Source organism: Moschus berezovskii, chromosome 25, assembly GCF_049115385.1.
Source record: "Moschus berezovskii isolate FMDL1 chromosome 25, NW_MosBer_1.0, whole genome shotgun sequence".
In the NCBI taxonomy this organism is placed as follows: domain Eukaryota; kingdom Metazoa; phylum Chordata; class Mammalia; order Artiodactyla; family Moschidae; genus Moschus; species Moschus berezovskii.
The window spans coordinates 40,886,207-40,899,295 of record NC_142484.1 but is presented as its reverse complement, the minus strand read 5'-3'; the positions used below and the strand labels follow the sequence as shown (position 1 = coordinate 40,899,295).

Below are 13,089 nucleotides of genomic sequence, written 5' to 3'. Positions count from 1 at the left end.
TTTTTTTTAAAGGCGAGGCAGAGGGATTAAATACTTGGATTCTTTTTCAGTTACAGATTTTAAGGGAGATTCTTATCATTTATTTCTTGACGTGACTTAACAGCGTTGCTACTCAGAATGTGACCTCAGTGCCAGCAGCCCTGGCATCACCTGGAAGCTAAGAAATGCAGATGCTAACACCCCAGCTCAGATCTGCTGAATTATAATCTGCATTTTAATAAGATTCCTCAAATGATCTGTATGCACAGTGAAGTTTGAGAACTCCTTAATAGCCATTGGGGTTTCCCTGACAGCTCAGTTGGCAAAGGATCCGCCTGCAATGCAGGAGACCTGGGTTCAATCCCTGGGTTGGGAGGATCCCCTAGAGAAGGGAAATGTGACCCACTCCAGTATTCTGACCTGCAGAATTCCATGGACTGTATAGTCCATGGGGTCTCAAAGAGTTGAGAGACTTTCACTTTCACTTACAGCCCTTATTTGTAATTTGTAAGAGTTTACATTTACATTTGTAACAGTTCATGCCCCTTGAACTTTAACAAGTACATGCTTCAGAATCAGTAAAAGAAATATTTCATTTGATAACAAAACCTTTCTTTCTCATCCTTATAGGTACTATTTCTGCTTTTCCAGATAATAATAAAAAGCAACAAACTTTTGAGGCCTATATTCTTTCAAGGTGAAAGCCACATTAGTCCAGGTCACACTCATTCACACAATTCTTCTAATAATAAAATTTAATAGAAGGCTATAAGAGATGTAAGCCAAAATCCCAAAGGCACAGATAATAACTTAAATAAGTGATCAAAAACTTGAATGATATTTAAATTGTTAGGTCCCAGGTAATTTCCATAGGATTGGCCAACTGTAATAAATCTCCCTATGTCATTCACACCAGTAGAAACTGCTGGTGATTTTATAAGATGAGGTGAGTCTCATCTTTCATAAGAACCCCTGAAAATCTTATAATGACCCCCTGCAAGGAAGGCTTGTCCAAAATATCAGAATTGGGAATAATCCAATGCAAAAAGCATTTTTTAACACTCAAGGAAGAAACAGATAGCAATTATGCTTCTGATACTACAGCTTGATGTTTTTGTGATAGAAGAAATCAGACAAGATAAGGTCAACTGCTCTCCATCATGTAACTCTGAATATCATTCTTCCTCTGAACATGCCTAAGGAGCTCAAAACCATAAGAATTACATACTCCATTTTAGTGAACAAATCACTTCAGAAAGCATTTCAGGGCAGCTGGGATTCACAGGTCTTGGACGGTGACAAGGAACTTACACTCTAAGGCCTGAGGACCCAAAGCTATGTTCTTTTATTCTGCATTTTAGGATGACAGAAACATGACAAACAAGCCAGCGCTCAGTCACCAGCAAGGCCCTACCAGGGCGGAGAGGCTTTGTGACTGATGAGGATACAAAAAAAGGGAGGAGACCCGCTTTTTCCTTCCTCTTGGGAAGACTCTGGCTGAAATTTTAGAACTTAAAAGCTTCTTCCATTTCCACTAGCTCACCTTGCAAGTAAACACCTTCCTGGTTCAGTGACTCAGTCACACATTGAAACAGAATCTGTGCTGAAAATTGATAATGGTAGAAAAATACTGTTTCACTGTGAATTTCAGCTCATGACTGCTGTGATGTCCCAGTAAGCTGTCACTGAACCAGCGTAGCATGAAGAGCAGTCTCCATACATGGATGTGCTATTTGAAGATTTAAGGATACAGACTGGAATAAATCCAAATATTCCCAGTTTTCACTATCTGTGATTTTGTTTTAAGAAACATCTAGAATAGATCATGAAAGAGGAAAAATATGATACGATATTATACAAATATTTCAATTTACTTCTATGCCCTGCTACTCATTTCAATAATTTTCTATGTCAACGGCAGTGATTTTGAAACACCACCCCCAAAATAAACAGAAAATACACCAAAATTGTTCTTTAAAATATCATCAATATCAATATATGATCAAATATAATCTATGGAATATATACTCAAAATATAATCATGTTGGGACATGATAATTTATATTTTCAAAGACTATAATTTCCATTCAAACTAAAATGGAATGTATTAGCAGTGGACTTCATAGATATTTAAAGTGCATTCTGGATATCATAGTCTTTAAATGGTGATGGATGACGTTTTATTTTGATCAGCAGTAACGCATCAGACTTACACTTGAGAATATATTCACTAAAAGCCAAAACATTTCAGGCAAATAAATTTATTTCCATTCTCCAATCTCGTTTTCCTCCAATCAGTAAGCATGTTTGTTATTATACCTCTGCATATATTTCTGAAATCAGTCTTCACTGGCAATCTTATAAGACTTTTTAAAAACTGTACTCTTCAAATGTTGCTGCTACTGCTGCTGCTAAGTCACTTCAGTCGTGTCCGACTCTGTGTGACCCCATAGGCGGAAGCCCACTAGGCTCCCTCGTCCCTGGGATTCTCCAGGCAAGAACACTGGAGTGGGTTGCCATTTCCTTCTTCAGTGTGTGAAAGTGAAAAGTGAAAGTGAAGTCGCTCAGTTGTGTCCGACCCTTAGCGACCCCACGGACTGCAGCCTACCAGGCTCCTCCATCCATGGGATTTTCTAGGCAAGAGTCCTGGAGTGGCTTGCCATTGCCTTCTCCGTCTTCAAATGTTCTGTTCTGTTCTGTCGCTCAGTCGTGTCCGACTCTTTGCGACCCCATGGACTGTAGCCTACCAGGCTTCTCCGTCCATGGGATTCTCCAGGCAAGAATACTGGAGTGGGTTACCGTTTCCTTCTCCAGGGGATCTTCCCGACCCAGGGATTGAACCCGGGTCTCCCGCATTGGAGGCAGATGCTTTAACCTCTGAGCCACCCAAATGTTACTACCAAGTAAAAGTCCTTTGGACAGCAAGGAGATCAAACCAGTCAATCCTAAAGGAAATCAACCCTGAATACTCATTGGAAGGACTGGCGTTGAAGCTGAAGCTCCAATATTTTGGTCACCTGATGCAAAGGGCCAACTCATTAGAAAAGACCCTATCTGGGAAAGATTGAGGGCAGATGGAGAAGATGGCATCAGCAGATGAGACGGTTGGATGGCATCACTGATGCAGTGGTGATAAACTTGGGCAAACTCTGGGAGATGGTGAGGGACAGGGAGGCCTGGCATGCCATAGGTCATGGGGTTGCGAAGAGTCGGATACAACTGAGCGACTGAACAATAACATCCAAGTAGGAAAACACCCAAACTCATAAGCATCAAAGGCAAACTTCAGCCTTATCAGGACAGTGTTGTAATAATGATCTCATAAATACCTGTGGCTTACATTGGAGCTTCCTCATTGCTACCTGTCTAATTCTAAAGGGTCTCAGAACTAAGAAGATATTTTAAACTGCAGTTCTGGCAGTTCTGGAAAGAGAGGTGGCAAGCTTTGCGGTACACTGGTCCATCATCCTCCCTGGGGGCACTCCTCCTTAAGATACCCCTCAGAACAAGACAACTCTCCTGATGCTCCCGCTCAGAATACGCCTATGTGCCCACAAAACCAGCAACAGCCCTGAGAGGTGACACCCGGAGGAAAGTAATGGTTTTCACACAAGAAACACCATGCCACTGTGCAACAAACATCTATTTCCAGGTCAGATTTTTTTAAAACAATAGCTTAATTGATAAAATTAGCATACAACTCACTATTCAAAGTGTATCATTCAATGAGTTATTAATATATTCACAGAATTGTGTCGCTATTATCATAATTACTTTTAGAATATTTTCAGCACCATAAAAAGGAAATACCAATTAGTAGTCATTCCCCAGCCTCCATAAGCCCCCTAGCCACAGGCAATACAAATCTACTTTCTATCTCTCTGGATTCGCCTATTCTGGACATTTCCTATAGATGGAATTATACAATATATAATCTCTCTAGTTCAGAATTAAATAATAAACATATCACTGGTGGCTCAGAGGTTAAAGCTTCTGCCTCCAATGCGGGAGACCCGGGTTCGATCCCTGGGTCAGGAAGATCCCCTGGAGAAGGAAACGGTAACCCACTCCAGTATTCTTGCCTGGAGAATCCCATGGATGGAGAAGCCTAGTAGGCTACAGTCCACGGGGTCGCATAGAGTCGGACACAACTGAGCGACGGAACAGAAGAGAACAGAACAGAACATTTACTGAGAGTGTACAATGTGGCAGTCATTTAATACTCTCGGTAACCCCATGAGGTAAGTACTGGTATTATCCCCACTTTAAGATGAAAAGCCTGAGGCGCAGCGAAGCTGAGCAACTGATCCAGGATCACGCAGAACTTAGATGGACTGGGGGTCTGAATTGACACCGTCTGGCTCCAGAGCTCATGTTTTAACCAACTCTGCTATCCGAGAGTGCCCCTTCATTGGCTCGAGGAAAACTCCAGTAGAAAATAATGGAAACAAAAAGCCAGGCATGAAGGCAACAGTGAATTGTAGAGCTCCTTATAACTTGGAGAAGGAAATGGCAACCCACTCCAATACTCTTGCCTGGAGAATCCCACGGACGGAGGAGCCTGGTAGGCTACAGTCCGTGGGGTCGCAAAGAGTCGGACACGACTGAGCGACTTCACTATAACTGGTAAAACAAGCAGTTAAAACTTAATCGCTTCCAATCTGAGTGTTTGTATCAGCAAAGTCCAGTATAAGAACTTTCTATGATCAGTAATAAATGTCATTTTCACGCATGAAAATAAAGTTGCAACAAGTTTTTGAAAGGCAACTGACTACTTCTGACCTGATTGTGTCCCATTAAGTCCTTACTTTAGTAACTGCATTTTCAGTTCATACTATTTCTCCATTCACTATTACCGTTTGCCTTCTAACAAAATCAATAACCATTTCAGTTCAGTTCAGTCGCTCAGTCGTGACCGACTCTTTGCGACCCCGTGAATCACAGCACGCCAGGCCTCCCTGTCCATCACCAGCTCCCGGAGTTCACTCAGACTCATGTCCATCGAGTCAGTCAGTGATGCCATCCAGCCATCTCATTCTCTGTCGTCCCCTTCTCCTCCTGCCCCCAATCCCTCCCAGCATCAGAGTCTTTTCCAGTGAGTCAACTCTTTGCATGAGGTGGCCAAAGTATTGGAGTTTCGGCTTTAGCATTAGTCCTTCCAATGAACACCCAGGACTGATCTCCTTTAGAATGGACTGGTTGGATCTCCTTGCAGTCCAAGAGACTATTTACGTATGTTAAAATTTTTTGTGTAGTTTCTTTATCTAGGCATGGATATCTCAAAGGCTAACAGGCAAAAAGTGAAAATAGAATTGCCACAACTTTCATCCACAGATGGAGCCCACTAACTGAAGAGGCAGAATAATTTTCTCCTCCCAAAAATAAAGTCAGATAACAGTCATAAGCTCTGCATTCTCAGAGGAAGTGATTCACAACATTTATGAACCCATGTTTTCTATTTGCTTTGAAGAAAGCAACATTCTCCATACTGTCTCTTTTCATAAGACAGGTTTTGTATTTTTTGGTAAGCTGACTGGTTTTATTTGCCAATTATGTTAGTACCTTGTTTCACCTGCATGTATCTTTTGAGGAACGCTGGTTTCACGAGTCCATGTCGACTCACTAACAATATATCTTTCAGGAATGACAATGAATTCAGGAAGCCATAAAAAGCATTAGATTTTTCTATTTCTTATTATTTCTATCTATCAGTCCTCTTTCACTTAAACTGTGTGACGCTTTCAAACAGAGCTTCAATTCCCTCCCAGTTGTTTATCATGATATCTCTCAGATAAGTAGGTTTCACAATCTAGCCAGGTATGTAGACGCTTTGGACTGGATCCTAGACCATTTCTCTTTTCTTTCCCATTCCCCAATGTGCCAATCTCTCTTGCTTGTGCAATCTTCTTTTATCCACTTAAGCTTTCTCATGATCTAGTTTCTCTTGATGGGCTTCCTAGGTACTTGCGGAAAAGAATCCGTCTGGCAATGCAGGAGATATCAGAGGCATGGGTTTGACCCCTCGGTCGGGAAGATCTCTTGGAGGAGGGCATGGCAACTCACTCCAGTATTCTTTCCTGGAGAATTCCATGGACAGAGGAGCCTGGCGGGCTACAGTCCATGGGATTGCAAAGCGTCAGACACGACTGAAGCAACTGAGCATGCACGCACCATCTCTCTTACCTAAATAAATAAATAATGAAGGAAAACAAAAGGAAAACCTTAATCTTATAACAATTTTTCCTATCTTTCTCCTCTCAAACTCATTCTGCTTCGACACCTCACATTTTTTACGTTTTCTTTTTTTTTTTTGGTTGGGCAGTGCAGCTTGTGGAATCTTAAGTTCTCTAACGAGGGATTGAACTTGGGGCCTCAGAAGTTAGAGCTTGGAGTCCTGACCACCGGATTGCCATTTTTTTTTATTTATTTAAAAAATGTTTCCCAACTTTATTGAGAAATAAGTGACAGGTATCACTGTATTTAAAAGCATATAACAGGGCACATTTATTTTTCAATCTTCTGTTCCAACTAAACTACAGAAATTTCTCAACAGGTTACCACTGAAATTTCTCAACCAGGTTGCCAGAGCAAAATGAACACTTCTTTAACCCTTACCTTACTGGATATATGTACAGCATTAACAGTAAATATAATTTCATTCCCCAAATTCTCTATTTTAATTAACTATCTTCCCTAAGTTTAAAAACAACAAACCCTTCTCGACTCTGTTTTAACTGAAATAGCAATCACTGTGCTAGGTGCTCACATGTACTAATCCAGGGGTCTTTTACACTGCTAGCAGTTACCCATTATTGGTGCAAAACAGCTTTTAACATAAATGAAACAAATCAGAATGGAAACTATCTGAATGGATGACATGTAGTAAGGTTATACATTATTCAGGGAAATTTATGTGTATGTATGCATAGTCACAATTTAAAATACAGTTCTTGTTTTGAGTGACATCCAAAAAAGTTGGAAAGACACTGTGTATTATGTAATTCCCACAATCCTACCTATGAGGTCCATATAACAATTTACACTTTTTAATAATGAAAAAGCTGAGGTATACAGAAGTTGCATAATTTGTCCAAAGTCAAACTGCTCGTATGACAACCAAGAATAGCCTCTGTTTATTTCCTGAACTCCAAATAAATGATATCTGTATTTCTCTAGGTGAACGTCTTAAAAGCAACTCAATCTCAGTGTTGACAAAACTTGTATGTAATTACAATATGTTTTCTAATATGCTTACTTTCCAGTGTTTTGCTCTTCCTCCTGTTTTACATAAATTTACTCTTCATCAGGTCATGACCATAACCTTCAACGATGCCCTCACCATTTCTCTCCTGAATAATTGCCTTGGTGTCTTCCCATTATCTGGTACTATGCCCCCGCAAAACCCCAATTCTCTCTCACTCAGCATGGCTGGAACTGACCTCCTTGAAATAAAAATCTAATTATTTAAGACAAGCTCCCCCAAACCTGAAAGAAACTCTTAAACTCCAAATGCCATATATAAAATTTCTAGATTGGATTTTTGTGTCATTTTAGATAATAATTAAAAAATACAGACACTTACTGATATTTAAAGTTTGTTTTTCAAAAATTAGTAAACAGCTGAAAGACCCAGATCAAACATTTTTACTAGCTGTTATGTCAAAGACATTAAGTTTATGTAAACAGATTCAAGGACAATCAGAAACATCTTTCACTCAAGAACTGGAGGGTGTCCAATCGATAAATAGTGTCACTTTCTAAAAAAAAAAAAAAAAATCTACATCCATATGTTGAGAATAATGAAATATTATAATTTATTCATGTTGGCCTTCACGGAGTAGTACAAATCATGGAACAGCAGTCATCAATACTATTCCTAAATATGTATAAAACACAACCACAATAAACTTTAATTTGCACTGGTTTTTAACTAAAAATCCAATGTTTATAGCAGATTAACATATGTCTGCTGTGAATCAGTCATATATAGTCTGTAGATTATCTGCTATGACAACAAGTCTGAGCTGTTCAATCTACATGTTTAAACAAATTGTTGGATTTGTTGCTGCCTTTGCATAGGCAGGTGGAAAGAATTTCTAGCTAGGTACTCACTAAGATGGGATCAAAGTTGTCATAATATGCTCTACGATACTATTTTAAATTGAAGAAAATGAAACGGGATTACTTCATTTTTAAAAAATATTACTGTTCTTTATACACAGATCACTAATGTTGACAATAAAACAGGTAAAATAACGTTTAAAAGTTGTGAGCAGGATTAAGCATAATAGTTTTGTTGCAGTGCGTGCATTATTGTTGATTTTCTCCTCTGTTTCTCAATTAAAACAGGAAAGAGCAAGTGGTTCAAAAGAAACTCTTTATTTTCTTCACATTGACTGTTGGGAAGATCCTAAGCAAGCCTGAATCAATAACTATGATAAACCCTTTTACTTGAAAAAAAAAACTTACATTTCTTTACCCATAAATACACGCTTGGAAGTAAAGAAATACCTTAAAGATAGTGACAGACATGCTCTCAGGCAGTTATGACAATAACATACAAAATAATATAATGCTTAAACAAAAAAGGCACAAACATTATGAATAATGCCCACTGGAACCGTACAGAGAGGCTTTTTCTTTCAAAACACTCTTCAAAATATTGTACCCCAATTCATATCAACAGACAGCTGGATGGCCAACTGGCTAAGAACTGACCTTTCTCTTCACATACTAGACCTTTCTCTTCACATACTAGCTTTCCTCCACCCACTCCTGTGAAGTACTCCCAGAATTTCATTTCATTGTAAGCTTTATTTCTGGGGTACCAATTAAAAATCAAGATCACCATGTATGATGGGGTGTTTAAAGTGTCTTTAATACTAACTTCTCATTTTGGTATTAAATTCTTATTTAAATGCTTCCTTCTCTGCAATAACCCTCTGTGTCTTTTCATTCTTCTAACTTTATTGAGGCTTTCAGTGGCTAAGTCAAAGATCTTTCTTGGTAAATGTCACATTGCGCTTGAAAATATGTGGGTTATTTTCAAATATCTTTTGATATTGATTTCTAACATAATTTCACAGTGACAAGAGAACAGGCTCTGTATGACTTCAATACCTTTAGACCATGAAATTTTTGTACCTTGTTTTATGTCCCTGGATATGTTCCAGTGTCTCCTAGTTAATAGTCTATGGGAACTTGAATAGAATTTGTAGCCCACTGTTGTGTGAAAACTGTATAAATCTTAATTATGTTGAATTGATTCATAGTGTTTTTCAGGCCTACTATATCCTTCTACTTTTCTGTATATTCATTCTATTAATTTTTGAAAGTTTGATGTTGAAACTCCAACTAAAAATCTAAATTTATCAACTTAAAAAAAATAATTGTATATATAGTGGAACTGTATGTACCTGTTCTGCATTTTCTAAGTTTCCTATAAATATATCATACTTTCATAATTTAAAAAATTTAAAAAAAAGATAAAAAGTGATCAGCATGTATGGGATAATGTGAAAACACCTATACCTATAAAATAACTAAGAGCTATGCAAACATAAGATATTTTCACTACATATTTTAATAACCATGGTTTCAATACTATGAACACTCTGTTGTTTTTTAAGTAAATTCACTTTATAACTATCACATCCTATGTCATTTTAAGAAAATACTTATGGAACTACTTCCTAAGTTCTTTCTTTAAAAAAACATAAAATTGGCAAGTTTTCTCTGTATTGAAACAGGGTCTCATTTACCTTTTTCCCATTTATGGGTTAGGATAAAAACACAAGTTGACTCATTTCTAATACAAAATGTTTCCCTTATTCTCTTCTTAGTAAAGGTTACCATAAATGGAATCATAGGGACAATATTATTTGATATTTACTGATCTTATTTTATGCAATTAGAATTAAACTAATTGTTAATAAATGGAATAAATAAGTCCTAAGATATCTGTATTTATAATAAAGCTGAATTTCAAAACCAAAATATTCTAATGCAATTGGCCTTGCTAACTACTAACTTGTTTGTGCATTCCAAACACATGCTAGAGTTCAGACAAACATATAGCACTGTTTTCTTTGGTTGAAGTACATTATAAATGGTTTTATTTTACCATTTACCAAACCTCTTTTGTTGAGTTATTCAAACGAACTTCTGCCAAGAACACTAGGAATTTGGTGATAGTGCTTCTTTTTGGAGAAAAACAACCCCTTTCCTCAGAAAATGGAAAATGTTTATCTTGGCACTAAAACCTTGTATTGAGCCTTCTGGAAAGTATTTTAAATTGTTGTTTTTAACCTAGACTTTGTGACTGAAACAGGAAAAGGTTCCGTAGCTCTGCACCAAAATACATATTTATACGGTTGATTTTTCTTCTACACCAAAAATACTAGTTTGATGGCAGCAGTTTTCAAAGTACAATATCCTAGCACCCTGACTAACATTGGGCACTATCACCATATTCAACACAGTTTATTTTTTAAACCTCAAAACCTTCTGATGACTAAGAAATGCTAAATGTTGATCAAACATGCTGTCTTAAAGTGCCGTATTGGGAAGGACTGTTTCACTGAACAACCTGGGTTTGGTGAGAATTCTCACACACACACAGAAAACTTTACTTGATATTGTACTTCCCTCCTATGCACTCCAAGAAAAGATACGTTTCTAAGTTTTTAATCTTTTTTTTAACATCTCTCCCACTAGGTACCTTCAGATTAGACAGAGGATAAAGATAAACTACATGAACTTGTAATACTGTCCTAATAATGCATCTGAATACAATTAAGGTTTTAGAAACTGATAAAATGAAAGTCATTGTTCTCAACTCCCATACCACACCCCTAAATTACGAAAATATAAGAAAGCGACTACAGGAGTTGTAACGTATATAAGAAAGTATGTTAAAAATAGTAGGTCATATGATTTCACAAATGCCCCCAGGTAGCTGCAATGATTTCTCAGTCACTAATAACTGACATAAAATACCATGCACTCCATTATGAATAAGTCCTCCCCACCTTAAAAACTTCATCCATTTTTTTCCTTCTAATAGCCTGTCCATCCTTTACATGAAAAATTAAAGCAACATCATCATTTTATATTTGCATATAACATTTTTATAATGTCAAAGGAAGTTAAAATTATATCACCATGCTTATCAAATATTTATTAGAATGTTCTAACAGGAAATTAGTTGCTTAAACATTCTGCTATGGTTGAACTGTCTTATTTAGGTTAAACAAAAAAGATATCTATCAAATAGGTCTCACTAAAATCCATAACTGTCTTTGTCAATCATTGTAAATTTTAATTTTAAAAGACTTGTACTTCCTGCTGTGATTGAATTCTGCCTATATCATGAAAAATTAAGAAAGAAGTCTTTCAAACAAGTGTAAAAAGAGTGAAACAAACAGGAATTACTGGTATTACTTCAAATGGAAGAATGGACTCTTCCTAATCAAAAATCTTACTCCCATACTGTTGTGTTTATGCAACAATGACAGACACCATATTTATTGGCATTACAATTTTGAGCCACTCAAACACTCCCCCACATTCCTGAGAGTCTCAGTGTCCATGAAAAATACAACTTTGACACCACAAACTAACTTAATGTTTTACAGACAGTGATTAGTGTGCTAGGTTACTTTGCAAAAGACTTAGATTAAGCCCTACCATCACTTTTCTCTCATCTAAATTTTTTTTTTAGGTAATTAATTTATTTTTTATTGGAGGCAAATTATTTTACAATATTATATTGGTTGGTTTTGCCATATATTGATATGAATTTGCCCCGGGTTTACATAAGTTCCCCCTCCTGAACCCCCCTCCCACCTCCCTCCTCCCTTTATCCTCCCTCTGGGTCATCCCCGCATGCCAGCCCCGAGCATCCTATAACATGCATTGTCCCTGAACTAGTGATTCGTTTCACATATGACAACATACGTGTTTCAATGCCATTCTCCCAAATCATCCCACCCTCACCCTCTCCCATAGAGTCCCAAAGACTGTTCTATACATCTGTGTCTCTTTTGCTGTCTCGTATACAGGGTTATCATTAGCATCTTTCTAAATTCCATATATATGTGTTAGTATACTGTATTGGTGTTTTTCTTTCTGGCTTACTTCACTCTGTATAATAGGCTCCAGTTTCATCCACCTCATTAGAACTGATTCAAATGTATTCTTTTTAATGGCTGAATAATACTCCATTGTGTATATGTACCAAAGCTTTCTTATCCATTCGTCTGCAGATGGACATCTAGGTTGCTTCCATGTCCTGGCTATTATAAACAGTGCTGCAATGAACATTGGAGTACACGTGTCTCTTTAAATTTGAAATGTTGATTGTTTTATAAAGAGAGTGATGAGTATCTAAAATGAGGGCCAAAAAAGCAAAAATTCACTTCTCAAGATCTGAGGACTATTAATTTATATATTCAGTTTTCCAAGATGAACTTATAAACATAATGCAAAAAAAATCACATCTTCTTTCCCTCTATTTCTCTCTTCACTAAGAAGCAGTGATTTATCTCTGACCACTCCAGAAAACAAAACAAATCAAACAAAAATTCATGTCATTTATGGGGAATAGTAATTTAGAAAACATATTAGTTATACAGATGATTTTAAAATTACCAAGGAAGAATATTTTTTCTATTAAAGTACATAGATAGAACATACCTGAAAAAGAACATGTACATGGCAGCTGTGATGCAGAACAAAAGGACCTATAAAAAGGAGATAATATATTACTTGCAAGAGAACACTGACATCATCATTTGTGTATCTTATCAAAGCAAAATACCCACTGTTAAACCTTATACCTGAAACAATGAAAAGGTGTACAAAACCAGTCATATACATATCACAGTCCCTACCTTTCAAAATGTTATATCAAGGCATAAATGAGTCTGTATATTTACACATATACAAATAAATAAAACTACATACATTATACAATATATATGTGTGTATATATATATACATATTTAGATATATAACACTATATATGCATGTGTGCATGTATATAGATTCAGTAGAGGGTAACAGGGTTCAAAAAAGAATAGCCAACTGTTAAAACTATATCTAAGAATT

At 36.9% G+C, this 13,089-nt stretch overlaps 1 protein-coding gene across 2 annotated transcripts in view; it reads right to left on the bottom strand.

Moving 5' to 3' along the window:
* TMEM135 (transmembrane protein 135) overlaps positions 1-13,089 on the bottom strand; it is a 279,124-nt gene that overhangs the window by 66,329 nt on the left and 199,706 nt on the right. For both annotated transcript variants that reach the window (XM_088832490.1, XM_055416171.2), the window contains one exon: positions 12,676-12,722. In XM_088832490.1, coding sequence (XP_088688616.1) covers positions 12,676-12,722 — 47 coding nt within the window. The remainder of the gene's footprint in view (positions 1-12,675; positions 12,723-13,089) is intronic.